Source organism: Rhincodon typus, chromosome 1 (genome assembly GCF_021869965.1).
Source record: "Rhincodon typus isolate 14 chromosome 1, sRhiTyp1.1, whole genome shotgun sequence".
Classification (NCBI taxonomy): Eukaryota; Metazoa; Chordata; class Chondrichthyes; order Orectolobiformes; family Rhincodontidae; genus Rhincodon; species Rhincodon typus.
In genome coordinates this window covers 74859268-74886615 of record NC_063332.1, presented here as the reverse complement: position 1 = coordinate 74886615, position 27348 = coordinate 74859268, and the positions used below count along the sequence as shown (strand labels likewise).

The following is a 27348-nucleotide window of genomic DNA, read 5'->3' as shown; positions in this document are numbered from 1 at the left end:
GACATCACACACTAAAACCACACGCTGTTGGAGGTGGATGGTCTGCCAATCAAACTGATTTGTTGAGTGGTGTTGAGTTTTTTTGAGTGTTGATGCACCTGTATGCATCTAGGCAAACAGAAAAAGCTCCATCACATTTTAGACATGTTGCCTTGCACGTGGTGGATAGACTTTGGGAACCTTCACGCTACAGATTATCTACTTTAGTAGCTGTGAATAGTTCTCCATTGTATTTTCCTAAAATTATACGTAGTTTTTGTTTTAATTCATTTTGACTATTTTAAACCACAATAAAATCAGTAAGTCTGTAAAATGATATATAATCTGTGAATGATCGGTATCCTATAGAAATTTCTCAGTAAAACTATTGATACGATTCAACGTGAATTAAAAGTACACAGAATAACTCATTTGTTTGCATTCAAATAGTTTAATCTAGCAAAACATTAAAGCACAAGATAAAAATGATTTAAAAATGCTAAGTTGTGTCTGGTTTCAATTTTAAAACTATGCACTTTGTTTTTGCATTAAAATAAGCTTTGTTTCATAGCTCACTGGTTGCAGTCAGTCACTCAGATGTTTACTTGAATTTTAGGAGAGGTACACAAATCAGGGTGTTTCAACTGCAACAACATCCTTATAACTTAACAGATGAAGACCAGCGTCACGTCTGTCCTACACTCATGACTGCTGGAACTTCACAGTTCTAATCAACAATGATGGAAGGTGAACAGCTTGATTGAGATTTTAAAGGTTTCTGTTTTTGTCTTTCACTTTTGACAAAGAATCTCTTACAGCCAGAAACAGTTACAGAATGCACAGAATTGTGGAATTCTCAGATTAAAAAAAAACGGAGCCAGTTTTCACTCTTCAAAGCTGATGGTTAGTGAGAAGTGTTTACTCTCAGATCCCATATTTGATAGTGTCTTGTCCTGAATTTAACATCTACACACAATTTAACATTGCATCATTGATTAAACAAAAAATAATGGCATCATTAGGTTAGATCTTACACAAACCAAAGTGTCACATTGGGAATAATAAAATACACCAGAGATAGATCAGGTAATTCTTATTAAACGAAAAATAAAGCAAGAATTTATAAAAGTGAAATCATGCTTCACTAATCTACTGGAATTCTTCAAGGATGTCCTTGTACAGTTAATGAGGGGCAACCAGTGGATGTTGTTCATTTGGACTTTCGGTACACTTTTGATAAAGTTCCACGAGAGATTAGTGTGTACAATGAAAGCAGATGGAATTTAAGGTAGTGTACTTAGATGGATAGAAAACTAGTTGACAGACTGGAAACAAAGAATAAGAATATTGAGTTGGACGATTAGTCGTGATCGAATGGCCTCCTCCTGCTCCTATCTTCTATGTTTCTATGTTCAATAAACAGGTCTTTTCCTGAATGGCCGGCAGTAACTAGTGGGGTACCATAGGAATCAGTGCTAGGAGCCCAACTATTTACAAGCTACATTAATGATTTGGTTGAGGGGATTAAATGTAATATCTCCAAACTTGAAGATGACACAAAGCTGGATGGGGAGGGCACGCTGCGAGGAGGATGCAGAGATATTTCAGTGCAATTTGGACAAATCGGTGGGAAAATATATGAAAGATGCAATATAATGTAGATAAATGTGAGGTTCTCCACTTCAGGAGCAAAAACAGGAAGATGGATTATTGTCTGAATAGTTATAAGTTGAGGGAGTTGAATGCAAGACCAGAATGTCCTTGTATACCAGTCGCTGAAGATAAGCTTGCAGGTACAGCTGGCAGTGAAGAAGGTGAATGGTACACTGGCCTTCAATAAGAAGATTTGAATACAGCACCAGGGATGTATTGCTGCAATTATACAGGGCCTTGGCGAGACATGTGGAATACTATGTACAGTTTTGGTCTCCTTATCTGAAAAAGGATGTTCTTCTTATAAAGGGAGTGCAGCACAGGTTTACCAGACTGATTCCTGGGATAGCAGGACTGATGTAGGAAGACAGGTTGAATCGATTGGGATAGCGCTTGCTGGAGATCAGAAGAATGATAGAGGGATCTCGCAGAAAACTATAAAATTTTAACAGGACTACACAAGGTAGATGCAGGAAGATGTTCCTGATGACAAGGGAGTCCAGAACCAGGGTCACAGTCTCAGGATAAGGATACACTATTCAGCATTGAGAAGAGGAGAACTTACTTCATCCAGAAAGTGGTGAACCTGTGGAATTCTCTACCACAGAAAGCAGTTTGAGACAAATGCTGTATGATTTCAAGGAGTTGGATATAGCACTTGGGGCTAACGAGATCAAAGGACGGGGGGATTGGGGGTTGAGTTGCAAAGCAGGAACAGGGTATTAAGTTGGTTGATCAGCTACTATCACATTGATTGGCGGAGTAGGTTCAAAGGGCTGCACGACCTACTCTTGCTCCTATTTTCAATGTTTCTTTACAACTTTCTTGTACGACGACTTAATATGGATGTTGTTTCTTTTATGGAAAACATTTAACTGTCATGCTTGAGAAGTCTGAGATCCTTGGAGTTAAGAACATGTTGTTCAAACAATAAAAGCAATTGCTCCAGATTGTTTAAATAATAACGTATTTAGTGAATGAAGCCCTTTCCAATGGTGATTCAGGGCCTGTATTGAATTATACAAAGATTTGCAGTACTTTCGTAAGCAATATTAGTTCAGACTGGAACTGCCTGGCACCTGAATGATCATAAATGAACAAATATCCAAAATTAATAAAGTCTGTGACTCATAAATATGCAATTAATTATTTAGGAAAATAATCACTTTCAGCCAAGACTATTTGAGTTTTCTTCTGATGCAAACATCTCCAAACAATACACAAAGTTATTTCTACAACCTACAATAAGTGCTTCTTTCCACAATACTGGTGAAGAGAATATCTCGCCTGGAAGGGAATATGAAGTAACCAATTCCCCTGTTGCAGCAGCCAAGATCCATAAGTTTCCGTCTGTGGAGATCACAGCTACTAATGTTCGATTATCAAGATTATAGTTTGTGAAAACAAATGGAACCGCATATACTTGTTTGCTGGTTTCAAATTTCCACATTAGGCTTCCAACTTCATCTAAGCAGTACACGAAACAGTCATGAGATCCACATATTATTTTCCGACTTGTTGGAGAAAAGTGGCAGATGCATGGTGAAGTAAATATCGGGCCACCAGTTGAGAACTGCCAAAGCTAAAAATCAACAACCATGTTAAAAAGAATGAACAAGCTTACATTAACATATCACAGTCTGTTTCAGGGCATTTTGCACTGCTTTGGGGACAAGTAACTACATTTTATATGTAGTCCAAAATGCTTTGTCGTCAAATGCGGCACAAGGTTTCACAAAAATGGATGAAACAAGTGCTTAATGTTTCTGTTAGGTTCATTGAGGCATAGCTGCTGACCAGGATACATCCTCAGCACTGCAATGATGTGCTAGCTCAGGTCTTTACATCTTGAATTCACAACCTTTCAACTTAGTGCTGCAAATGCTACAACTGAACTGAAAGCTGACACGTTGGATTTTTAAAGCATGTAAAATTATCTATGCATATTTCTAACAATGTGAACCAATATACTTTAAAGTTATTGCATAAATCATACATACCCAGCATAAAATTTCAGGACACCAAAGGATTATTTAAATTTTAGATATTAGCTTAAAATGTCACAAAGTTTAGACCAATATTAAGTAAAAACATTTTGAGGTACTTAAGTGTCAATTCAAATAGTACCTGATCACCATTGTGGCTGAAACATTGCAGGCTTCCATCAACACAACCAACATACACATTCTGTACAGTGCACTGAGGTGAAGAAAATAAAGGTTTGCCACAGAAGTGTTTCCAAACTACACTCCTAGTGTCCTGCAATAATGAAAATAAGTCTGAATATTGCTGGTTTTCTTCCGTGTTCTTTAATCTGTTGTGAAACAAATCTGTTATATCTAAGTACACATGCAATTTTAAAAAATGTGAGATGCTTTGGATGTTCATATCCTTTGTCATGCTTCAAGGATCCTTGTACAGTAACGATATAAATAAAGCTAAATACTGTAGATGGTGGAAATCTCTCATTCTCTCTCTACTGATGTTGCCAGACCTGCTGAGTTTCTTCAGCACCTCTTGTTTTTAAAAATACATAAACTGGCTGTGGGACCAAATATAACATTTTTAAATTTGTAGATGATGCCAAACTGGGTGAAAATAGAGAGTCATAGAGTCATACAGCACAGAAGCTGACCCTTCAGTCCAGCCAGTCTATGCCAAACCTAATCCCAAACTAAACAAGTCCCATCTGCCTGCTCCTGGCCCATATCCTTCCAAACCTTTCCTATTCATGTATCCATCCAAATGTCTTTTAAAATTTGTAATTGTACGTGCATCCACCACTTCCTCAGCAAGTTCATTCCACACGTGGACCACCCTTTGTAAAACAATTTGCCTCATGACCTTTTTAAATCTCTCCCCTCTCACCTTAAAAATGTGCTCCCCAGTCTTGAAATTCTCCATCTTGGGGAAAAGACAACTACCATCAACACTATCTATACCTCTCATTATTTTATAACTTCTATCAACCAAGAAGATGCAAGGAGCCTTCAAGGGAACTTGGACAGGTGGATGGATTAGAACGTGGGAGATGGAATGTAATGTGCATAAGTATGAAGTTATTCACTTTGGTTAAAAAAAGAGAACAGTGAGGGTTTCGGAAGTTCAGGTGTCAAAAGGGATCTGGATATCCTTGTTCATGAGTGTCTAAAATTTAGCCTGCAGGTGCAGCAAACAACTAGGAAGGCAAACACTATGTTGATCTAACTGAAAATTAGAAAATTCTTACAGGGTGTGAAAGCGTGAATGTAGTTAAAATTTTTCCCCTGGCTGCTGAGCTTAGATTCTTGTTTGGACTCTTGATTACCAAGATGATAAAAGATTAAAGATTAAATCAGGGATATGCAAAAGTGTAGAGTTGAGGATTAAAAGCAGACCGGCCAAAATCTTACTGACTGGCACAGCAGTCTCGAAGGAGCATGTGGCCTTATAAGACCATAAGACATAGGGGCAGAAATTAGACCGTTCAGCCCATCAGGTCTGCTCTGCTATTCAATCATAGCTGATAAGGTTCTCAACACTATTCTCCTGCTTTCTCCCCGTAACCCTTGATCCCCTTAACAATTAAGAACCTATCTATCTCCATGTTAAATATACTCAATGACCTGGCCTCCACAGCCTTCTGTGGCAGTGAATTCCATAGATTCACCACTCTCTGGCTGAAGAAGTTTCTCCTTATCTCTGTTCTAAAAGGTCTTCCCTTTACTCTAAGGCTGTGCCCTTGGGTCCTAGACTCTCCTACCAATGGAAACATCTTCCCAGCATCCACTCTGTCCAGGCCATTCAGTATTCTGTAAGTTTCAATTGGATACCCCCTCATCCTTCTAAACTCCAAGTATAGACCCAGAGTCCTCAAATGTTCCTCATATGTTAAGTTTTTCATTCCTGGGACCATTCTCGTGAACCTCCTCTGATCCCACTCAAGGGCCAGTACATCTTTCCTGAGATATGGGGCCCAAAACTGCGCACAATACTCCAAATGTGGCCGAACTAGAGCCTCAGAAGTACATCCCTGCTTTTATATTCAAGTCCTCTCAAAATAAATGCCAAAGTTGCATTTGCCTTCCTAACTACTGGCTCAACCTGCAAATTTACCCTGAGAGAATCCTGGACTAGAACTCCCAAGTCTCCTTGCACTGCAGACTTCTGAATTTTCTCCCCATTTACAAAATAGTCCATTCCTCTATTCTTCTTACCAAAGTGCTTGACCTCACACTTTCCCACGTAGTACTCCATCTGCCACTTCTTTACCTACATTCCTAACCTGTCCAAATCCTTCTGCAGCCTCCCCACCTCCTCAATACTACCTGTCCCTCTATCTTTCTTTGTATCATCTGCAAACTTAGCCAGAATGCCCTCAGTTCCTTCATCTAGATCATTAATGCGTAAAGTGAAAAGTTGTGGTCCCAGCACTGACTTTTGCAGAACACCACCAGTCACCAGCTGCCATCCTGAGAAAGACCCTTTTATCCCCACTCTCTGCTTTCTGCTAGACAGCCAATCTTCTATCCATGCTAGCACCTTGCCTCTAACACCGTGGACCCTTATCTTACTCGGCAGCCTCCTGTGCAGCATCTTGTCAAAGGCCTTCTTGAAGTCCAGATAGATAACATCTATTGGTTCTCCTTGGTCTAACCTGCTCATTATTTCCTCAAAGAATTCTAGCAGATTTGTCAGGCATGACCTCCCCTTGATGAAGCCATGCTGACTTTGCCCTATTTTACCACGAACTTTCAAGTATTCAGAAATCTCATCCTTCACAATGGATTCTAAAATCTTACCCACGACCGAGGTTAGGCTAATTGGCCTGTAATTTTCCGTCTTTTGCCTTACTCCCTTTTTAAACAGGGGTGTCACGTTAGTGATTTTCCAGTCCTCTGGGACCCCACTGACTCTAGTGATTCCTGAAAGATCACTACTAATGCATCCACCATCTCTTCAACTATCTCTTTAAGAACTCTTGGGTGTAATCCATCTGGTCCTGGTTATTTATCCACCTTCAGACCATTCAGTTTTTTTTTTAGTACCTTCTCCTTGGTGATGGCCACCATACTCAGCTCTGCCCCCTGACTCACTTGACTTTTTGGGATATTACTCGTGTCTTCCACTGTGAAGACTGTCACAAAGTAATTATTTAGTTCCTAAGCCATTGCCTGGTCCCCCACTACTATCTCTCGAGCGTCATTTTCCAGTGATCCAATGTCTACTTTTGCCTCTCTTTTGCCTTTTATATATCTAAAGAAACTCTTAGTCTTCATTTCTATTACTGGCTAGCTTACCCTCATAATTAATCTTCTCCCTCCTTACTTCCTTTTTTTTGCTGTCTCTGTTGGTCTTTGTAAGCTTCCCAATCCTCTGGTTTCCCTCTGCCCTTCAGCACATTATACACCTTTTCTTTTGCTCTTTTTATCTTGATCCTTGTTCATATGGACAGAAACAGAAATAGCACTGAAGTAGATCATCAGTCATGATCTTATCAACTGATGGAGCAGCCTTGACAGGTTGAATGGCCTACTCCTATATTTCCATTTATCTAAGCTGAATTTTGATACATTTGATCATTTCTGTTCAGTTTCTTTCCTTTGCAAGCATGAAATATTCAATACAAAAAATACAAACACAAGCCTTTGTTTATATCATGTTATATTTAAATGACAAATTTACAATGTTTACTGCAATAAAACACACATTTATACTGAATGCATTTCATAGAATGTGTACCATTTGATAACAAATTAGGATGCATAGACCGGAGATGGTTTGATGTTCCTCACGTACACCATATATTCATTATTTATTACCCACTTACTGGATTGACAGCTACTAATGATTCTCCAAGGGTTGCTATGTAAAGTCTTCGTGGTGATTTGTTTAAACAAGGAGTTGAGAACACAGCACCTCCTCCACAGTACAATTTCCAGGCACACACTTTACCCTATGGGCAGAAAACATCAAACAGTTATTATAGAAAAGAATTTTGGTTATAATACTAATAGCGATTTTTACAACCTCTGAGTAACTATTTATTGTTTATAACTGATTATATAAATTACAGAATAACAGTTCAGTTTGAGAGTTCTAATATGGTTGTCCACTGGATTCCACCATCTCAAACAGACTGGATCATGAGCAGAAAAAGTAACAAAGAACTGCACACACTGGAAGAAAGAAACAAAAACTGGCAGTCCTGAGAAGGGTCACTTTAAGTGAAATATCAACTCTGCTTTGTTTCCACAGACGCTGCCAGACCTGTTCAGTTTTTCCAGCAATTTCGGTTTTTGTTTCTGGATCATGTGCAAATTTAGTAAGTGAAATTTCATGAATCTCTCTAATCACAATTTAATCCCAAAGCCACTGGATTTAAACGTATGCCAAATGCAACCATGCTCTGAGCACAGATAATACGGAGGTTCCATTATCTAGTGGAATAATGTAGTCTAAGATACTTTGCATATAGTTCCACCTCAAGTTGTACTTACTTGTTGCTGCTCATATCCTAGCTCAGCTTATCTGCTGTTGAAACCTTCATCATGATTTTGTTACCTGCAAATCAATGACTCTAATGCTCTCGTGACTGGCCTCCCATCTTCCACCCTTTGTGGACTTCAGCTCATCCAAAGATCTCTTTCCTGTATCCTTATTCACCCCAATTCCCCTAACCTTTCTCCCTGTCAGTGCTCCCGGCTCAAGACGCCATGAATTTAAAATTCTCATTCTTGAATTCAAGCCTCTTCATGGCCTCCAACACTACAAACAAATGTTCCCTCTAGGCTGTGTACTGTAACCCAAAATTTTCCATGCAGTTCGCACACAAATCATCCTTTTTAAGTTGCCACAAAAAAATAATTAAAGGGGTTGCAGCCAAAATTACCTGTGAACTCAAAAGGGCACACAATTCCACAAAAAAAACCTATAGGAAGTGTTATCTACAATTCTAAAAACTGCACATTCCTCTAATTCTTGTGCATTCCCCACACTTACAATCCAATCTTCACTGTCCACACACATTTAGCTCTGGAATTCACTCTTTAAACCTACTTGCTTTTCTCCAGTCTTATAATATTCCAAAGCTCTCTTTTGAGCCAAGTATTGGCTGCCTGCATTAATATTTCCCTAGGCAGCAAAGTGTCAAATATTCTTTGATTAGGCTACCCTAAACTGACTTGCTAACACATTAAAGGCAATACACCATGATTGCATTACAATTATGTATTATAATGAACTGGCTTGTGGAAATTAAATACTAGAATATAAAATAATCTCACAATCAGAACTCTGCAGGAGAACATGTGGCCCACTGTGTCTGTAATGGCTCTCCTTCCTCCCCATTCTAACTCTACACATTGTATCTCTTCAAATCATTATTTAATTCCCCAATGAATGCCATGATTGAACTTGCCTCTACCACACTTTCAAGTGGTGCAAATCAGGCCCCTCTATTCACTGTGGGAATATTTTTTCTCCCCTCCCCATATCATTTGCTTTTTTTGGCAAATTATTTGTGGTCTCGATTTTTTTTTAACGAATGGGACCCATTTTGCTCTATCCACTCTGTCCAGACCCTACTTGATCCCCTCAAACTCTTTCTTTATTCATTCATGAGGTGAGGCCATGACTGGATAGACCAGCATTTATTGCCCATCCCTAATTTCTCATCTAGGAAGAGTGTCACATCTGAAGGTTCTTATTCATGGAACCTCATATCACTCCTGAAGTGTGACACCCTGAATACTCTAGCTGAAATTTATTTTTTTAATTCATTCACGAGATGAAGACGTTGATGGCTAGGCCTGCATTAATTGACCATCCTTAATTGCCCAGAGGGTAGTTAAGAGTCAACCACACTGTAGTGGTCATGGAGTCACATGCAGGTCAGACCAGGTTCCCCACATTTTCCCTGCCCCAAGTGACATCAATCCTGACAATCAACAATTGATCATGGGTGTCATCAGACGACTCTTAATTCCAGATTTCTTAATGGAATTTGAATTCCACTATCTGCCATGGCAGGATTCGAATCTGGGGTCCCCAGAACATTACCTGGGTCTCTGGATAAATAGTCCAGCGATAATACCACTAGGCCATCACCTCCCTCAATGTCCAAATAATATCAGATACAAGATCAACATAACCTCCTTATTCTTTTACCCTATACTCCTATTAGTAAAGCTTAGAATACTACATGCTTTTCTTAACTGCTGTCTCCATCTGTCCTGCCACTTTTAATGACTAATACACATATACAGTCAGATATCTCTTTAGAATAGTATCTCTTTTTTAATAGAATTTTTCCATGTTCTACCAAAATATTATCACTTCACACTTCTCCACATTGAACTTCATCTGCCATTCATCTATCCACTCCACCAACTTGCTAAATATGAAGCTTGAATGACTCACTACAAACCTTCATCCAGCCTGAAAATATATTTTAACTATTACCCGGCTTCCTTTCACTTGCCAATTTTATATCCAAATGTTATTGTCTCCTTCATTTCAGAAGTTCTATCTTTACTCAAAAGTCGGTTGTGCAGTACTGTATCAAGTATCGTTTGGAGGTTGAAATTGACGTTCAGCACCCCAAAACAGCATTACCCTGATCAACTGTTACCTCTTCAAAAATAAAACTCCAGCAAGTTAGTTAAACATCATTTTCTCTCAAGAAATCCATGCAGGATCTGCTTAAATAACTAATATTTGTCCATGTGCTAATTCTACTTAGTCAAACAATTTATCAATAAAGGACATTTTAACCTGAAAACAAAGCAGAGCAGTTTAAAATTCTTACAGGAATGTCCAAAGCATAGAGGTGATGGTCATGCGATCCAACAAAGACCAGTCCTAGGTCAGAATCCATAACTGGAGAACTTTTTACTGAATCCTCCGTCCAGAAAATCCAATATGTTTGCCCATCACTGACTCTTAGCACACAGACGGAACCATCATAACAACCTGAATAATAAATCACAATATAATGATCACTAAAGCTTTAAGAAAAATTCATACATGGAGAACTGAAAATTAAAGAACTGTCCTATTAAGACATGTTCTGAATCCCTAAACATAGGATTTTACATCAATTTGCATTTATATACCTCTATTAATGCAGCAAAATTAAGCTGCTTCTCATGAATATTGTTACTGAACAATAGTTAACACCAAGTCAAATGAGGAGGTTTTAGGGCGTTCTTGGGATGTGAAAGGTGCTTTTTCTAGAGAGATAACTTGGCAATCTCCCATGTGGTGAAAATGAGGAGGTTTGAATTTGATGGTGTCAATAGCAGTTGTGAAGCAAGTGAAAAGTCATGTTTTAACCCTGTCATGGCCATTCCCAGGAGCCCTGACACAATTCTATGCCTGGAAGACAACTGTCTGGCATCAGGGTTTTCAGTTCCTTCAGGGCAAAAACTGCAATTCCAACAGCTGCCACCTAGAGGCACAGCATCTTTTCTGTCCCAGCAGTGTTATCAAGGTCAATGGTCACTGCAGCCAGCCAAGTCTAGCAAACGTTTGAAACTCTTTGTAAACTGCAATATCTTTGCAGTTTACCCATCCACTGTTATACAAGGGGGTCACCAACACCATGTGCAAAAAGGATGAAAGAAATTACACTTTCCTCTTCCATAGAAAAGCAGGTGGAGCCAGCATGCAGCTTCAGCATCCCGACGGTGGAGGTAATTTTGTGGGCACTATATGTCAATTCTAAGATTTAATTCAAAAGCTAAGACTTCCAACCATTCATCATCCAGCTATTGTGTGCCCTTACTGAGCACACCAAACAGGTCACTAGCCTGCAGTGGTCTTGATGTCTTTATTCTGCACTAGACTGCTTTATCAGCAACATTTAAGTCATCAAAAGAAACCAGAAGAAAGTGACTGGATGACATAACTAATGGCTTCAGTGTGGAACCTACCGATAATATGGGAAACGTATATGCAATGAGAGCTGTGCTGCCACACAAAATATTTGATTTATTACTGTCACATGTACCCAAGTACAGTGAAAAGTCTTGCTATGCATGTAGTACAGGCAGATCATACTATATAAAGTGCATTAGGGTAATAGAACAGAGCAAAGGATACAATGTTACAAGCTGCAGAGAAGGTTCACGAAGAGTGAGATCAACATTACATTTAAATGTGAAAAGGTCCATACAGAAATCTAATAACAGCAGGGAAGAAGCTGTTCTTGAATCTGCTGGTATATGTTTGAGCTTTTGTATCTTCAAATATGACTAAGCAAGCCACTTTTGTGCTTAGGGACTTTAACCAGCTGATACATAACAACATAAGAACTAGGAGCAGGAGTGGGCAATTCAGCTCATCAAGACTGCTCTGTCATTCAATACAATCATGGCTCATATGATAAGGTTTCATACCTACAACAACGAAGTTGCTACATCTGGAGATACATGCAGATGATTCAATCCGATCGCCAAGAATCCTCTCCCATTTTATCCTTCCAGACAACAGATCAATTGCCTGTATCCTGTGAGAGTGAGATCCAATGTACACAGTTCCATCTGAGTCATTATCCCCTGATATTACCACCAGAGGAGATGCATCAACACATTTTGCAGTATCAGATTTCCATCTGACCTTAAATGTTACTGTTCTGGAACTAACATCACATTCTTCTGGAATGAACATTCCATCATGATCTGATGGTTCAATAACTTTGTTTACAGTTGATTCCAAATAGCTATTCTTATCTGACATCTTCTCCTCATTTTTAAATATTTTTGCATTCATATTTTCAGACAGCTTAGAAGAATCATCTTCTTCCCTTTTTTTTCCGTTTAACTCAGGATCCATCAACTCTTTTCCTTCTTTTAAGTCAGGACAATTTTCAGCAATTTTTAGCTTCATGATGTGACTCCCTCTACTTATAGTAGTAATGTTAGAAATTGTTGCTGTAGACAGTTGATTTTCATTCCACTTTGGCTGAGATCCTGCACTTTCATCTTTAATTCTTTTCCTTTTCCTATAATTTTTATCAATATCCTCCTTATTCTTAGCTTCAAAGAATATATTGGCAATATGATTGTAAATATCCAGAACAGAACCATTTAAAATAACTTCAGTAAGTCCAATTACTGTTTGTCCTAAAAATGTTTCAATTTCTTCGGTAAGCCTCAAACCTTTTAGAGAGTCCCCTCCATTATACAGAAACATACGATTTTCAGAAACATCTGGCAGGTCCTCTGGAAGATTGAGCACAATCTGCAAACATACATCCGCATAAACAAATTATATGGGCCACCTTTTTAATCTACTTAGTTTGAATACTAGTAGCTGAAAGCAAAATTATGTAATTTAATTACACATCATGTCACACATTCTGTATCAGTTCCCCTTAAAGAATTCATTGAAGAAATGATAAAAATTGCATTCCCTTAATCTTTTCTGAAATATTTAATTTGCCAACTTGTTCTTCAGGCAATTTAGTAATATTTTTTGGACCAATCAAGTAGCTGTTTTCAGTGTACTTCCAGCATACCTACCTAATGGTATCATTTCTGTTTGCACTATTATTGAAAAGGTTTCATTCAAAATCTACAACTTTCAGTGTTACATTTAACTTTAATGTGTCAACACTGTATAAAAAAAGTCACGCTGTTACATGCTGTTCTGAGGAAGGGTCACCGGACCCGAAACGTTAACTCTGTTTTCTCCTCCACAGATGCTGTCAGACCTGCTGAGCTTTTCCAGCAACTTCGTTTTTGTTCCTGATTTACAACATCTGCAGTTCTTTTGGTTTTTATTCATGCTGTTATATACTGGCCTAAAGAACACTAGATGTCACTGTATTGTATCAAAAATATCATAAAAGGCAGATCCAAATTATTTAAATCACATCGCCCTTAATTTGCTGATATTTTGTTTAGATTAAATGAAGGTTAAAAGAGAAAGAATGTAGGATAAAAACTGAAAGAACTGCGGATGCTGTAAATCAGGAACAAAAACAGAAGTTGCTGGCAAAGCTCAGCAGGTCTGGCAGCATCTGTGAAGGGAAAAAAAAAAATCAAAGCGTTAACATTTTGGGTCCGGTGACTCTTCCCCAGAACTCAAGAACGTAGGATGTCCAATTTAACTTAAGGGTTAGCCTGCGCAGTCCTTTGCTAGATAAGAATATTAAGAAATCAAGTCAAGGCCACTTGGGGTTGAAGTTACACATGAACCATGATCTGATTTAATGGTAGAACAAGCCTGCATGACTGAATGGCCTAATCCTGTTACTCTGACAACTGGCAATTAAAACAAAATCTTAAAACTACCCATCCTCTAGTCTCCAATATACATGTTATTCATAAATATGATCCAGCCAGTAGTAAAATTACATAAAGTTACCTTCCAAAGCCGTTGGATACCTTCCCAAAGTTCTTTTCTCCCCACTACGCAGTCTGACGTCTTTGCCTTTGTCTGTTCTTCGTATGTCTGAATCAAAGTAGTGTGATCTACTTTGCCTAGTTATAGTAGGTAATGCAAATGTATATAAATACCAACTTAATGGTCCACAAAAAGAAGTCCTAAAGAAGGAAGTTATTGCAGTGAGATTGTCGGTATACATTATTAACTGGATGGTTGGTTTGCGATGCAGAGTGATGCCAACAATGAGAGTTCAATTCCCACACTGGCCAACTTTACCAGGAGGGACCTGCCTTCTCAACTCCCTCCTTGTTTGAGGTGTAGTGATCCCCAGGTTAAACCGCCAGTTGTCCTTCTTTAATTGAGAGCAACCTGATATTCTGGTAGAACTGTGCGCTATGGCATTACTTTGAAATAATCTCATTTGGAAAAATTAGTTGGAGATAGACCTCAAGTGAGGCCCAGATCAAGCTCAGTCACAGTAGCAGTGGGAGAGGAGTGGATCGGGTGGAACCTTCACTGAATCCGGAGACAGAACTCCTGTAATAACACAGGGTTCAAAAAGTGATGCAGAGCAAAAGGATTGTCTTAGGATTAGGAACCAACTTTAGGGACTGACTGAGTAGTATTGGGAGGGAGACAGAGTGTAAAGTCCTTGTATTTGTGGTTTGTAGTTTATTAGAGCAACATGGTGAGTAGTAGGTATGATTAATTTGTTTTTAAGTTGTAGTTGGCAAGATTCACAATGACTGGAGAACCCAGTTCCCCCTACAATATGTGGGAAAGCAGGGAACTTCCAGTGTTCATGGTAACAACATATGCTGAAAGCATGTTCAGCTGCAGACCCTGATTTACCAGGAGCTGTGGATGAACTCACAATAGATCATCCATGATGCTGAAGATAGCACATTTAACAAACTGGTCACACCACAATTAAGGGCTACACGGACAGAAAAGATGTGAGAGGGGTGGGGGCAATGCATTTATTGATAAATGAAACTATCACTGCAGTAACGAGGGAGGATTTCCTAGAAGGGTCTTCAAATGAAGCCATTGATTACAGCTTAGAAATAAAAAAAGGACACTTACTTTGCTGGGATTACATTACAGGCTCCCCAACAGTCAGAAGATGATTCTGGGGCAGGCATGTAGGTAAATCACAGAAAAGTGTGAGAGAAATAGGGTTATAGTTGTAGGGAATGTTAACTTAATTTACTAACTTCAACTGGGATTGCCTTAGTGTGAAAGGATTAGACGGGGTGGAATGTTTAAAGTGCATCCAAGAGAGCCTTTTGTGCCAGTATGTGGATGGTCCTACTAGAGAGTGGGCCATACTAGACCTAATCCTAGGGAATGAAGCGAGTCAAGTCGTTCAAGTTTCAGTGGGCAAGCATTTTGGGAATAGTAACCACAAATCTGCAACCTTCAATCATTATGGAAAAGGATAAGGATAGTACAGAATTAAAGTGTCCAAATTGAGGGAAGGCCAATTTCAATATCATTAGACAGCATCTGGCAAACAGACTGGGAGCCACTTCTTGCGGGTAAGTCTACATTTGGAAAGTGGGAGTTTTAAAAATAGCATAGTGAGAATTCAGGGCCAGCATGTTTCCCTAAGAGTGAAGGGCAAGGGCAGCAAGTTTAGGGAATGCAGAATGTCAAGGGGTATTGACAGTTTGATAAAGAAAAAGAAGGAAGCGTATGTCAGCTACACAACATTAAAAACAGGGGATACCCTTCAAAAGCAGAGAATATAAGGGATTGCTTAACAAAGAAATTAGGAAGGCAAAGAGGGGCCATGAAATATCTTTGGCAGACAGGATTACAGAAACTCCCAAGGCATTTTATAATCATATTAGGAGTAAGAGAATGACCTGTGAAAGAGTGGGGCCTATTAGAGACCAAAGAGGCAAAGGGGCAATCTGTGTGTGGAGTGAGAGGATATGGATAAAGGCTTAAGTCCATATTTCTCATCTGCATTCAGGAGAAAGACATTGTAGCCAGGATTTCAGGTGGGATGTTGAGGTTCTAGAACACGGAAAGATGAATAAGGAGGAGGTATTAAACGTTTTAGTGGACATAAAGGTTTATAAATCACCAGGGCCTGATGAGATATATTCTATACCGCTATGAAAAACAAGTGAAGATAATGCTGGGGTCCTGGCAGAGATATTTAATACTTCACTGGCCACAGGTGAAATGTCAGATGACTGGAAGATAATTATTGTCGTTCCTTTGTTCGAGGAGGGCAGCAGGGATAGGCCAGGTAACTATAGACCAGTTAGTGTGATGTCAATGGTAGGGAAATTATTGAAAAAATTCTGAGGGACAGTATTAACCAACACTTGGAATATGGGATTCATCAGGGATAAATCAGCATGGAGTTGTTCAAGGGAGATCCTGCCTGATAATTATGTTTTTTTTGAATGGGTAACTAAATATATTGATAAGGTTAGTGCAATTGATGTGGTTTACCCAGAGGTCTTTTAACCTCTGACAAGGGTCCACATAGAAAGCTGGTTGAAAAGGTAAGTGCCTAGGGGATCAAAGGCAGTTGTGCTGTTGATCGTGAGGAAGATGGTTTCAGACTACAGTCTGATATTAATCTACTGAGCAGAGCAGCAGCAGATGGATTTAATCCTGATAATTATGAGGTGCTGCATTTTGGGACATCTAATAAGAGAAGAATATATACAATAATTGGCAGGTCCCTAGGGAGTAGTGAGGAGCAAAAGGGCCCTTGCTGTGCAAGCCCATAGATCTTTGAAGGTGTCAGTACATGTAGACAGGGTGGTGAAGGCGGCATAAAGGATGCTTGCCTTCATTAGCCAGTTGCAGAATACAGGAGCAAGAAAGTCTTGTTACAACTTTATAAAGCATTGGTTAGGCCACAGATGGAATACTGCGTACAATTCTGATCACTACATTAATCAGAAGGATGTGATTCCACTGGAGAGGATGCAAAGGAGAGTCAGCAGGATGCTGCTTGGGAAGAAGAGCTTCAGATAAGAGATATAGGATAGGCTATATGTGTACGTGACAGAATTTGTTAAGTGCATCCAAGAGGGTTTCTTGAAACAGTATATGGATAGTCCAACTAGAGGCGGCATACTGGACCTTATATTGGCTAATGAGCCTGGCCAGGTGACTGACCTTTCAGTGGGAGAGCGTTTTGGAAACAGTGATCTCAATTTTTTAAGCCATGATCAAGGATATGTCAGGACCTTGGTGGTGGCGGTGGAGGCCGATGCAAGAAGGGCATTTAAGGGACTTTTACATAAGCACATGAAAATGCAAGGAATACAGGGATATGGACCAAGGGCAGGCAGAAGGGATTAGTTTTATTTGGTGTCATATTCGGCACAACATCGTAAACCGAACAGCCTGTCCCTGTGCTGTACAGTTCTATGTTCTATGTCTATCTTGCAGCAGAGGAAACTGAGGAGATTTGACTGAGGCACACAAAATTATGAGAGGCAGAGACTCTTTCCGCCACTGCAAATGTGTCTGAAGACCAGAGGGCCTAAGTTTAAGGTGAGGAGCAAATGTTTTAGAGGTGATCTGAGAAAACAATTTTTCACCCCAAAAGGTGGTGGAAAAATGTAATGAGCTGCCTGATAGGGTGATGGAGGCAAGCACTTTCACAACATTTAAGAAGCATCTGGTTGAGCAGTAGGCCGTGGACCAAGTGCAGGTGAATGAGATGAGTGTAGTTTGGTGTTTGTTGGTAAGCATAGACAAGGTGGACTGAACAGCCTGTATCAATGCTGTATGACTCTACGATTACGCTTAACATGAAAATATAATACATTATGCAAATGTACTGATATCACATTTCAATGCAAAACTAAGAGACATAATCATAAAGAGGAAGCCACAAAACAGATTTATCAAAAGGATTAGTTTTATATTTGCCTCGGTTAATGTACAAAGGACACCTAGTTAAGTACTGAAGAAAACACAATCCTATGAAGTGACATTCACAATACTGAAGCAAAAATTATCAAAAAAAAACTTTTCCCCATTAGTTTGAGTTTAGGTAGGAAATACAACTTAGGTTCCATTTTTTTTTGCAGCAATACAATGAAGTGAACATTTGGGAGGGATGTATATAAGAGATAAATTTGAAAATGGAAAGTGCAAAAGTACAAACAGGCAAAAACAAAAAAAATCTGGTTTTGACTGTTGTGAAGGAGACCAAAATTCAATATCCACACAGTAGCTTTAAATTTTAATATAAAGGAAGATTAAATGTTAGAATACCATATCAATGCACCATACCAATCATTTCTCACATTTGACAGAGAAAATATAGTACATAAATACAATAGAAGATTTAGAATATTTCATTGTAACTTTGGTGTTTACTTACCATGAGTTGTAAGTGGTACTGAATCGATTTGGACAACATGATCTGGAATTTCATGGGAAGAGAGGTACTTTTCAAGATCAAGAAGGATATCCCTGCAGAAATTTGTGGTCTCTCCTTTACGCAGCTTAGGAATGCCCTTGGGCACTACAAACAAAATTAGCTTCACTTGGTCATATTTGGCCACAACACTGGCTTCCACTTGCTTCAAACTTTCAGCTACCTAAAAATATACATAATTCACCATTTAGCATTCTGTTTTAATTATTCATTCATGGGATGCGGCTGTCATTGGCTAGGCAGCATTTATAGCCGATCCCCGATTGCCCAGATAGCTGTTAAGAGTCAACCATATTGTTGAGAATCTAGATTCAAATTTGGGCACTTTTCTGACAATTAACAATGGTTTCACAGTCAGCATTCCAGATTTTTACTGAAATCAAATTCCACTATCCAAATGAACCCGGGTCCCAAAAATATCACTTGGAGTCCTGGATTAATAGTCTAACAATAATACCACTAGGCTATCACTTTCCCCTAATTTGATAAACTGATTTGTCAATTCACAACAAAAGCAATCTGAATTTATTGAAGGATCACAGTGCGCTGATGTTGTCATGGCATGACTCGTTTTTGTTTCTTATTTATTTGTAATTTCCACTGCTATAATTCTAGTACTGCTCCTTCAAAAAAAATGAAGATTGTAGAGACATTATTTTTCATTATCGTACTAATAACACAAAACAGATTACATGACAGCTAAGGTTAAGTCATTCCAACACCACGGTATTGAAAAAGACATCTAAGACATCAGCAGAAATTATTTTGTTCAGACTCTAAATGAATGTTAGCGCCTGCCCTGTAATTCCTTGCTCTTGAGGTCATGCATTCCATGTGCCTGGACATCTCCCTTCATCTAGCATTAAAATTTTCAGATGCCTTAGATAATTACATTCCTGAGCAGCCAATAAATGCAAATTGCCCCACACTGCTTGTACTCCAGATGGTGTGTAACTTGGAGGTACACAAGCTTCTGGGTGACAAGAGGTTTTCTAGATGGTGTCAGCAAATCTTGATAAGTTACAGCAATTTCTCTTCGAGGTTTATATATTTATAGTCACAGTGCACCAGTGACGGAAGAAGTCAGTGCTTAAAGTGGTGGATGGATTATCAGTCAAGCAGACTGCTTTGGTCTGGACTATTTTAATCTTAGGAGTTTGAGCTGTATTCTTTTAGACAAGTTGAGATGATTCAATCACACTCTTGACTTGCACCTTGTAGATGCAAGATTTGTCCATTTTATCAGAGAGAGTGAGAAAAAAAGACTGCCCAAATGTTGAGAGATTGCAGAGCTCTGAAACGCAGAGGCATCTAGGTGTCCTTTGCAAGAATTGCTAAACATTAATATGTTGGTATAACTAGTAATTGAAAAAGCTAATGGAATGTTAGCATTTATCACAAGGGTAATAGAATATAGAACTAGGGGCTTATGTTTCAATTATACAGGGCATTGGTGAAACTGCATCTATAGTACCATAGTCTGCATCGACTATTTTATTTAAAGAAGGAAGGTAAATGCATGTGAGCTAGTTGAGATAACGTTTACTACACTAATACCAGGAATAGGCAGGTCATGAGGAAAGGTTGAACAGACTAGGCTTGTATCTGCTGAAGCTTTGAAGAGTAAGAGGCAACTTGACTGAAACTTATAAAATACCCTGTCAAGACCATTCACGATGAGGAAAGGATATTTCTTTTTGTGTGAGAATCTAGAACTAGGGGCTCTAAAAATTCAGTCACCTATTTAAAACACATTTGAGGTGAATTTTGTTACACCCCCCTAGTCTTTGGGATGGTCTTCCTGAAAAGGTGATGAAAGCAGAATATTTTTAAGGCAGAGGTGGATTGTTGCTTAAGCAACAGATAGAAAGATTTTTGGGGTGGACAGGAATGTAGATTTGAGATTACAAGCCTATTAGCCATTGAACAGTAGAGCAGGCTCGAGGGACTGAATAGCCTAACTTCTGCTCTCGGGTCATATCTTTCCATCAAGACAGGATTTTGAAATAAAGACCAAAGGAACTGCGGATGCTGTAAAAAAGATTCAAAAACAGAAATTGCTGGAAAAGCTCAGCAGGTTTGGTATTATCTATAGAGAGAAATCAAAGGTAATGTATTGGGTTAAGTGACTTTTCCTTAGAACTCAGGATTTAAAAATGTTGTGTAAATGGCAATAATTGCTTGCCAAAGAAAATATCTGATTGAGTGGGACATGTATTTCAAAAGACAAATAAAATTTCTCTCTTTGGATTGAGCTTTGATAGAAAATCAGATCTAAAAAGAAAACTAGACAATTCTGAATAGATGTCTAAATGTTTTGGAGTAGATCTGTAGCTCGGGTTGTGGGTGTTGAGGTTGGTTGGCTCGTCAAGCTGGTTTTGTTGTTCTGCAGACGTTTCGTTACCGTGCTTGGTAACATCCTCAGTGCAGCTGCTGATAAAGCGTCGGTGTGTCTTCCTGCCTGGTTTTTAAACTCTGGGGTCTGTTGCGATGGATTGCCTCACTTCTGGGTTTCCTCCGTAGTGGAATGTATATGGGGTTGAGTTCAATGTGTTTATTAATAGCATGCTTCGTGGAGTGCCATGCTGCCAGGAATTCTCGTGCTTGTCTCTGCCTAGCCTGTCCCAGGATCTTGGTGTTGTCCCAGTTGAAGTCGTGGTTCTCCTTGTCCATGTGGATTGAGATGAGGGAGTATTGGTCGTGTCTTTTTGTAGCCAGTTGGTGTTCATGTACTCTTGTTGTTAGTTTCCTTCCTGTTTGTCCGATGTAGTGTTTCTCGCAGTCTCTGCAGGGGATCTTGTAGATGACATTGGTCCTGTCCATGGCGGGGAGTGGGTCTTTAGTTTGTCATAGGTTTGATGTGGGCATTGTGTGCCACTCTGATGCCCAGCGGTCGTAGAAGTCTTGTGGTGAGTTCTGACGTGTTCCTGATGTAGGGTAGTGTGATGAGTGTGTCAGAGCGTGTAGAATCTTTCTGATGTTGTTCCTGTAGGGATCTCCTGACCCAGTTCTTTGGATATCTGTTATCCTTGAACACTTGGAAGAGGTATTCCTCCTCCTCTTGGCGTAGTCCCATGTTGCTGCAGTGTGTTGTTGCCCTTTTTTTTTTACACGCCCCGACACACTCATCACACTACCCTACATCAGGGACACGTGAGAACTCACCACAAGACTTCTACGACCGCTGGGCATCAGAGTGGCACACAAGCCCACATCAACCCTACGCGCCCCGCCATGGATAGGACCAATGTCATCTACAAGATCCCCTGCAGAGACTGCGAGAAACACTATATCGGACAAACAGGAAGGAAACTAACAACAAGAGTACATGAACACCAACTGGCTACAAAAAGACACGATCAATACTCACTCATCTCAATCCACTTAGACAAGGAGAACCACGACTTCAACTGGGACAACACCAAGATCCTGGGACAGGCTAGGCAGAGACAAGCACGAGAATTCCTGGAAGCATGGCACCCCACGAAGCAGGCTATTAATAAACACATTGAACTCAACCCCATGTACATTCCACTACGGAGGAAACCCGGAAGTGAGGCAATCCATCGCAATGGACCCCAGAGTTTACAAACCAGGCAGGAAAACACACCGACGCTTCATCAGAGGCTGCACTGAGGATGTTATCAAGCGCAGCAATGAAACATCTGCGGAACAACAAACCAGCTCGGCGAGCCAACCAACCTCAACAGATGTCATAATATTTTGCCAAATCCCTAATGTTGTTAAATATGAAGAAGCCTACTTGTCATGTGGTCCACTGATTTTAATTTTAAGAATCCATAGCTTGCTCCCAACCCAGTCCCACGTTTGTGTTCAATAAATAAGTCAGGAAGATCAGTTTTAATTTCATGGCTTCTTCATATTCCTACAGAATCTGTATCTAATTTGTGTCAAAAATCAGTAACTATTACTGCAGTTACTTTAAGGCAAATGGTATGTTGGCCCTCATTGCGAGAGGTTTTGAGCACAGGAGCAGGGATGTGTTGTTGTAGTTGTACAGGGCCCTGGTGAGACCACACCTGGAATATTGTGCGCAGTTTTGGTCTCTGTTTCTGAGGGAAGATGTTCTGGCTCTCAAGGGAGTGCAGCAAAGGTAACCAGGGTGATTCGCAGGTCTGACCTATGAGGAGAGATTGACTAAGTTAGGACTGTTTTCACTAGAATTCAGACGTATGGGGGGGTGGGGAGGAAATCTAGTAGAGACTTATAAAACAGGACTGGAGAGGGTAGATGCAGGGAGGATGTTCCCGAAGGTGGGTGTGCCCAGAACCTGCGGTCACAGTATGAGGATTCAGAGCAGACAATTTATGATGGAGAGAAGAAGACATTTCTTCACCCAAAGGGTGGTGAGCCTGTGGTATTCATTACCACAGGTAGTAGTTGATGCCAAAATAAAGTATTCAAGAGGCAGTTAGATACAGCACTTGGGGAAAATGGGATGAAAGGTTACGGGGAGAAAGTAAGATTAGGCTATCAAGTTGGATGATTGGCCATGATCGTGAAGAATGGCAGAGCAGGCTTAAAGGGCTGAATGGCCTCCTCCTGCTCCTATCTTCTATGTTTCTATGTTTATCACATTTATTATAACTGGGATTTAACTGCAGAATTACCTGCTGGATTCTTTCAAGATTCACACGTTTCCCATGGCGTTTAATCTGATTGTCCTGACGTCCTATGTAATACATGTGTCCATCTTTAATGATTACCCAGTCCCCAGTGGCTCTCATTGTGCCTGGACACACAGTTTTTTCATTATCAAGTAAACATACACGTTCTTTACCACCTGTTAACGAATATTACATATATAATAATTAATTAAAACATCGGTGTCATATAATTGTGAATGGGTGACAGAAATGTGCTCTACTCGTCACTGACAGCTTTGGTCTGATCAAAATTATGAATTTAAAACTGCATTCTGTGGTCTCCTAGACAACAAGGTGCAGGGCTGGATGAACACAGCAGGCCAAGCAGCATCATAGTGGTCTCCTGCTGTTTATCTAGAGATGCACATCTCCAGTAACACTAAGGAAAGCAATTAAGTAGTTGAAAATGTTTTTGGTCTTTTAGAAAAAGGACAGAGACTGTCATGCTGCTAACACATTCTCGCTTAGCAACTGTAGAGTTGCAACCAAAGCAAAGGAGAACCAGACAGCCCCCTCTGTTGGTGTAGAGTCATGTACTTTTATGACACTCTGGAGCCCATTCCACAGTTGAAGCCTGCTCCTCAGAGCTTCCTTCATTTTGTCAAACATACACCCACAGCTATAAAATAAATATCCATGTGAACTAAATATATATTTTCTTGTCTCATTTCTGGAAATATCAAATATAGTTCACGCCACACCAGGTGCACTTGCAGGTTTTCAAAATTACAAGCTATTTAAGGAATTGAAAAGTTTATTTACCTCTTTGGTTAAAAATTCAGTTAGACTTCTGAGTGCATGTTGAAACAAGGTGGCTACAGAATTGTGTTCTCTTAGCTATCTAATCCATTCCATATATTAGTTAGCCTGTTTTCATTTAATGTTTCTTAATTTATCATTTTCCGCTTTTGTTGCATTTACTACTTTGGGGTTGTTATTTTAGAAATTTAACCATCAAAGGACTAAATAAACATTCAACATTAATTTTAAAATCAAAGCAGGGAATGACTGATCTCCATGAAACATGTGAGATTTCTTGCAGAAGGATTCTGGCATTTTGATAAGCATGAGGAATAGCAATACTACTGGAGTCTATTAACCCAAAGTTGAAAATATATGCAAGAATACACTTCTTCAGGAAGGAATAAAAAATACTTCCCATTAATCTTAAAAAGGTTATAGTCCAAGCTAGTAAAATTTAAACATAACCAAACAGCATATTTAATTACTGAGATTTTTCAGAATTTTATTTAAAACCTCTACCCTCCCACGAGGAAAAAAAGTCAGAAACATTTTTTGTGTTATGAATCTGCAAAGGAAAAATCATTACCTATGAAAACTTGTCCCTTTCCTTCTTGGATTACCTGACCAGAGTTATCCACAACATCCAAAACAGTTCCCAAAAGAGGGAATCCTAAGGGTACACACTCTTCATGTCTAAAAGGTAAATACAAGTAACAATTAATTCTCAAACCACAGTTAAAGTGCTGACTATTTACAGGATTTACCAACATCACCGACCCTTATGAATTAAACCTAGATGCAGGACTGCTTCTTTCAAAATTCAACTGATATCTGTTGTCACAATGGTGACATAACTACTGGCACAACCGGGCCAATAATCAACCCCCACCAAGATAACCAGAACAAATTAATAGGATACTCAGCTCATCGCACAAAAGGCAACCTTGCTCTCACAAATTGGTGCCCAATGTAAAAAAAGCGGTGACACTATGAACTAAATTAATTCACTGTGAAGTGTTCTTGGGAAGATCGTGAGCTTTATTTTGTAGAAGAAATTAAACAAACTTACAACTGAGTAGCACTATGCAGGCTTTCTTCAGGAATTTTGTAGTATGTAGCCCAACTTGATACTTCTGTAATCCCATAAAGATTGAAAATTTCAGTTTTGTTTCCTTCTCCTCGCCAGCTTTTGAGTACACTCAGTGAAGGAAATGCTTCGCCCCCTACTGCTAATACACGTAACGAAGTACTGGCTGAAAGAACAACTGATGTTAAAACTTCTGATCCAAACCGTTTGATCAATGTTGGGGTGGCCTAGAGAAAGAAATTAAATTGTCATTCGTTTCAAGACTGACCTCTGTAAACTATATTTAGGTGCCTATTTACTGTTCCTAATTCCCATAAATTTTCCATCCTCCTTCCTGACAGTGCAGGCTCCAGTTCCAAACTTCTAGCAACCTCCTCTTTCCCAAGTGATCATTCCCTTTTGTAATCTTAGGCAATATCAGTGCACGAGTTGACTGGAGTGGACATCACAGCTAAGCCTATCCTCACACTATCACCAGTTGCAAACATTACTCAATGTAGACTATAAGAGCAAATAAATTAGCAATCAGGCAGGGGGATAGAAGATAAATGATTGCAGTTTGCAGGATATAATACAAGAGAAGAATCTAGGGTTGGATGGATTACTGAGACCATGTTGTGCAAAAATAGTAATACGGACAAGCAACATCCTGAGATGTACTTTCAGAAGATATATACGTTCCGGGTAGTGATTTTGAGATAACAGAGTAGTGGAAGCATCTTGGTTTTAGAAAAGACTACAGGGAAGTCGCGGATAAATCACCACAAGTTATCTTTAATCTGGCCACTTAATAAGAAATCTCACAGACAATCAACTACTAAAACAATGATTTAAACTTTATTACATGTAACACCCAAAATAAGACCCCTCAAGTAAGCAAGTTAAGGCTAACAATTCAACTTGGCTATAATCCAATTAATGGTGGAATCTGGCTATGATTCCACCAAGAGTATCCATCTCTGTAAGTGTCAAAACTTCTGCAAAGTTCTGCCACTGAATTGTTCTGGTGTTGGACTCTTACAATTTTCCTCTTTCAAATTTGTGGTCTGACATGATTGATAATTCAATAGATTCTTTCATCCCCAACATTTACAATACTTCTGGAGACCTCAAGTCTGTAGTTTGCCTTATCAGAAGTAGCTCCCCCGTTCTTGTTAAATTCAGCCTTAACTGCCTGCTTGAAACAGGCTGTCCCACAATTAAGCCCTTTACTCCAGGACATTAAGGCTGCCTGCAGAAGTAATTGCCCATTCGTCATGAGGCAGCAGGTTATCAAGCAATGTTATCTCCTCTCTCTCAGAAAACAGCTTGCTCATGTTCCCGTAACGCCTTCTTCCCAGAGATGGTTAATTTGCATGCTGCCTTTAATTCCTTTATAACAGCTTGTCCTTATCCCTTTCATCTTGGGAAACCGTTTATACAAAGGAGTTAACAGATTGAAAGAATCAGCAATAAGTTATTAGAGACAACAAGGTGCAGGGCTGGATGAACACAGCAGGCCAAGCAGCATCATAGGAGCAGAGAGGCTGACGTTTCGGGCCTAGACCCTTCATCAGAAAATCTTTATTTATAATAAATATTTATTTCCAGCTGGCTTGATTTTGAGAACCCCCTTCCCCTCCCCCTTTTCTGATGAAGGGTCTAGGCCCGAAACGTCAGCCTCTCTGCTCCTATGATGCTGCTTGGCCTGCTGTGTTCATCCAGCCCTGCACCTTGTTGTCTCGGATTCTCCAGCATCTGCAGTTCCTACTATCTCTGATTCAATAAGTTATTAGAGTTCTGAAGTTTACACTGTCACACAAGAATAATAATTAAGTGAAATTTGTCACCTGACCACCATGAAATGTTATAATAATTGGGAATATCTACAACTAACAAGAAGATTCTGAAAGAATGGCTTTTTGAATTATGGAAAATAGTAAGATGGAAAGACAAACTAAAGTGTAGTACGTTTTACATCAAACCTGAAAATCAAAGGCAGCATATGTTTAAGAGCAGAAGAGGAACAGCAGTCAGATAAGTAAAATAATTTTGAATGTAAATTAAGGTTTGGCAGTAGTTGAAGATTATCCAGAATGTACCTAGGCTACCCAATGAAGGTTGTTATCAATTGATTCAAGGGCAGATACTTGGCAAATAAATACTTGAGGGACAAGAGAGGAACGTTAATTCATTTTCTAGAGACTTATAAACTTATGACCACATTGCCTTTTGGAATCTTTAGGTAAACAATTAACTGATTTTCTTCCCTGTCCTTAGCTCACAACCATGATGAGGTCCTTCTCCTCTAGTAACTTTGGTAGAGAAGTCACTACAAGACCTTTGATGTCAATCCACTCCATTACACCATGTCACAGAGTATGAATCAAACGATAATTATCCTTAATATTTTTGTACACAAGTATGAGAATGGCCGGTTC

At 39.4% G+C, this 27348-nt stretch overlaps 1 protein-coding gene across 2 annotated transcripts in view; it reads right to left on the bottom strand.

Moving 5' to 3' along the window:
* Positions 1-410: 410 nt before the first annotated feature.
* Positions 411-27348, bottom strand: part of aasdh (aminoadipate-semialdehyde dehydrogenase) — a 38836-nt gene continuing 11898 nt past the window's right edge. For both annotated transcript variants that reach the window (XM_048598947.1, XM_048598940.1), the window contains exons 5-14: positions 24911-25155; positions 24428-24534; positions 23062-23234; positions 18374-18593; positions 13984-14099; positions 12012-12855; positions 10421-10584; positions 7442-7567; positions 3760-3891; positions 411-3214 (exon numbers count right to left, since the gene is read on the bottom strand). In XM_048598947.1, coding sequence (XP_048454904.1) covers positions 2801-3214; positions 3760-3891; positions 7442-7567; positions 10421-10584; positions 12012-12855; positions 13984-14099; positions 18374-18593; positions 23062-23234; positions 24428-24534; positions 24911-25155 — 2541 coding nt within the window. In that variant the 3' untranslated portion in view covers positions 411-2800. The remainder of the gene's footprint in view (positions 3215-3759; positions 3892-7441; positions 7568-10420; positions 10585-12011; positions 12856-13983; positions 14100-18373; positions 18594-23061; positions 23235-24427; positions 24535-24910; positions 25156-27348) is intronic.